At 40.6% G+C, this 1883-nt stretch overlaps 1 protein-coding gene across 1 annotated transcript in view; it reads left to right on the top strand.

Moving 5' to 3' along the window:
- Positions 1 to 1883, top strand: part of LOC111865204 (protein ROP) — a 28867-nt gene that overhangs the window by 2072 nt on the left and 24912 nt on the right. The window contains exon 2 of the mRNA XM_023853052.2: positions 752 to 892. Within this exon, the coding sequence (XP_023708820.1) occupies positions 752 to 892 (141 nt within the window). The remainder of the gene's footprint in view (positions 1 to 751; positions 893 to 1883) is intronic.

Genomic DNA, 1883 nt, shown 5'->3' with positions numbered 1-1883 from the left:
GCTAGGGTGAATCACGGCACTCAAGGACAAACATAGATAGGGCCTCTCAGCTGATAGGTATAGTCCGTAGACCTGCTAGAAGACCACTCTTTTCTCGGGCCATTATCTCCGTAACCGTTCAACTTTGGACATAGGTGTTTTGGGTTATATCGGCATACTTTAACATAAGGAACACCCTCCCGAAGTTTGGTCCATTCCTCCTGGGACACCCTGTATAATTACTGTGACATCTCATAAACAGCAGACTGTAACAGTATGCTAATGTAATTCCCATATTGGGGTCTTCTGGATTTTGACTGCTATATAGTCTTATAGGTGGGCACCAGTGGGGGTAGGGCATGCAGGATTTTGATAGAAAAACATGAAGGAAGGAGACCACTGGGAAGACCTAGATGTAGATGTTAGGGTAATATTGAAATATATGTTAGAGAGGTAGGATTGGGGAGGTGGACTGGGTTCATATGGCTGAGAATAGGGAACAACGGTAGGTTCTTGTGGATTTGGTACTGAACCTTTGGGTTCCATAAAATGCATGTAATTGGTTGAGTGGCTTAACAACCATTGCTTTCTGAAGTTAGTTTCTTGATCTCTGAAACACTACTGGAGTAATTAAACCAGTGATGGGCTATTCACACACTGAAGATTAGATGTATAAATATTACTGAAATTGGTAACATGGTTTTGAAAGCCTGGGCATTCCAGTGTACTCGAATGTTCTCTGTTTGTATGACACCTGTGTTTCCTCAAACAGAGATTATGAATGAGGTGATTAAAAATAAGAGAAAGCCAGGGCAAGGCATGGAATGGCGTGTGTTGGTGGTGGATCAGTTGGCCATGAGGATGGTATCAGCCTGCTGTAAGATGCATGACATTTCAGCTGAGGGCATCACAAGTAAGTAGCTCAGGTGGTTATGTTTCAGCTAACTACAACCAGCAGAATTTGGTGTCACTCCTGTTTTTGTTAGCAGCAGGTTTGCTTAAATTCTGACCTTTTAAGTACCTTTATTAGCCATTTATAATGTGTATTATTTAAGAATGTGTACTTGCTTCTTTGCATTTGAACAAATGCCATGTTTAATAAACTGTACTACAGGGAGATTAAGTTCTAAACCTTTCCTGTTATAAAAATTGACTACAACTTTTTGACCCAAATGAGGCAACCTCATAACCAGCAAGCTGTAAGGCATGGAAAACAAACCTCAGGACAGCTAAGCAAGCAAGTGACACTCTGGGATCTCATGCATTCATCAGTAATCTGTCAAGATGACAGGTCCACAGTCTCTTCCAAAACAGTTCCTCCACTTAATGTGATCTAGAGCTTTCTCCTTCAAATGAGAATATCCTCTTTTGTCCCGAAGGTCATCCAGCATCTTCTTACGTCTTCTTCCTCGTCTTCTGGTCACTTCTATCCGCCCCTCTATCTTTCCTTCAATAACTTCTTTTAGAAGGCAGTAACTGCGTAAGATATGACCAATCCAATTAGCCTTCCATTTTCTTATTTCGTGTAGGATATTCCTCTGCTCACTGATTCTAAATAACACTTCTTCATTTCTCACATAATTGGTCCAACTGATCTTCTCCATCCTTCTCCAACACCACATTTCGAAGCTTTCCAGGTGTTTCTGATCCACTGCCCTAAGTGTCCAAGTTTCAGCCTCATACAAAGCCATGCTCCAAATGTAGCATTTCACAAGTTTCTTTCTCAGATTTAAGTCCAATTTGCTGGCAAAAAGATTCTTATTCTTGCTAAATGCAGCTTTTGCCATGGCAATCCTAGATTTAATTTCACAAGTACACCTTCCATCATCTGTTAACAAGCTACCCAAATATTTAAAACATTTCACATTCTCCAGTTGTTTTTGGTCTATCTTTATTGTGACTGG

The sequence above is a fragment of the Cryptotermes secundus genome, unplaced genomic scaffold (assembly GCF_002891405.2).
Source record: "Cryptotermes secundus unplaced genomic scaffold, Csec_1.0 scaffold238, whole genome shotgun sequence".
Classification (NCBI taxonomy): domain Eukaryota; kingdom Metazoa; phylum Arthropoda; class Insecta; order Blattodea; family Kalotermitidae; genus Cryptotermes; species Cryptotermes secundus.
The sequence above is the reverse complement of the archived record's forward strand: the minus strand, read 5'-3'. Positions and strand labels throughout refer to the sequence as shown.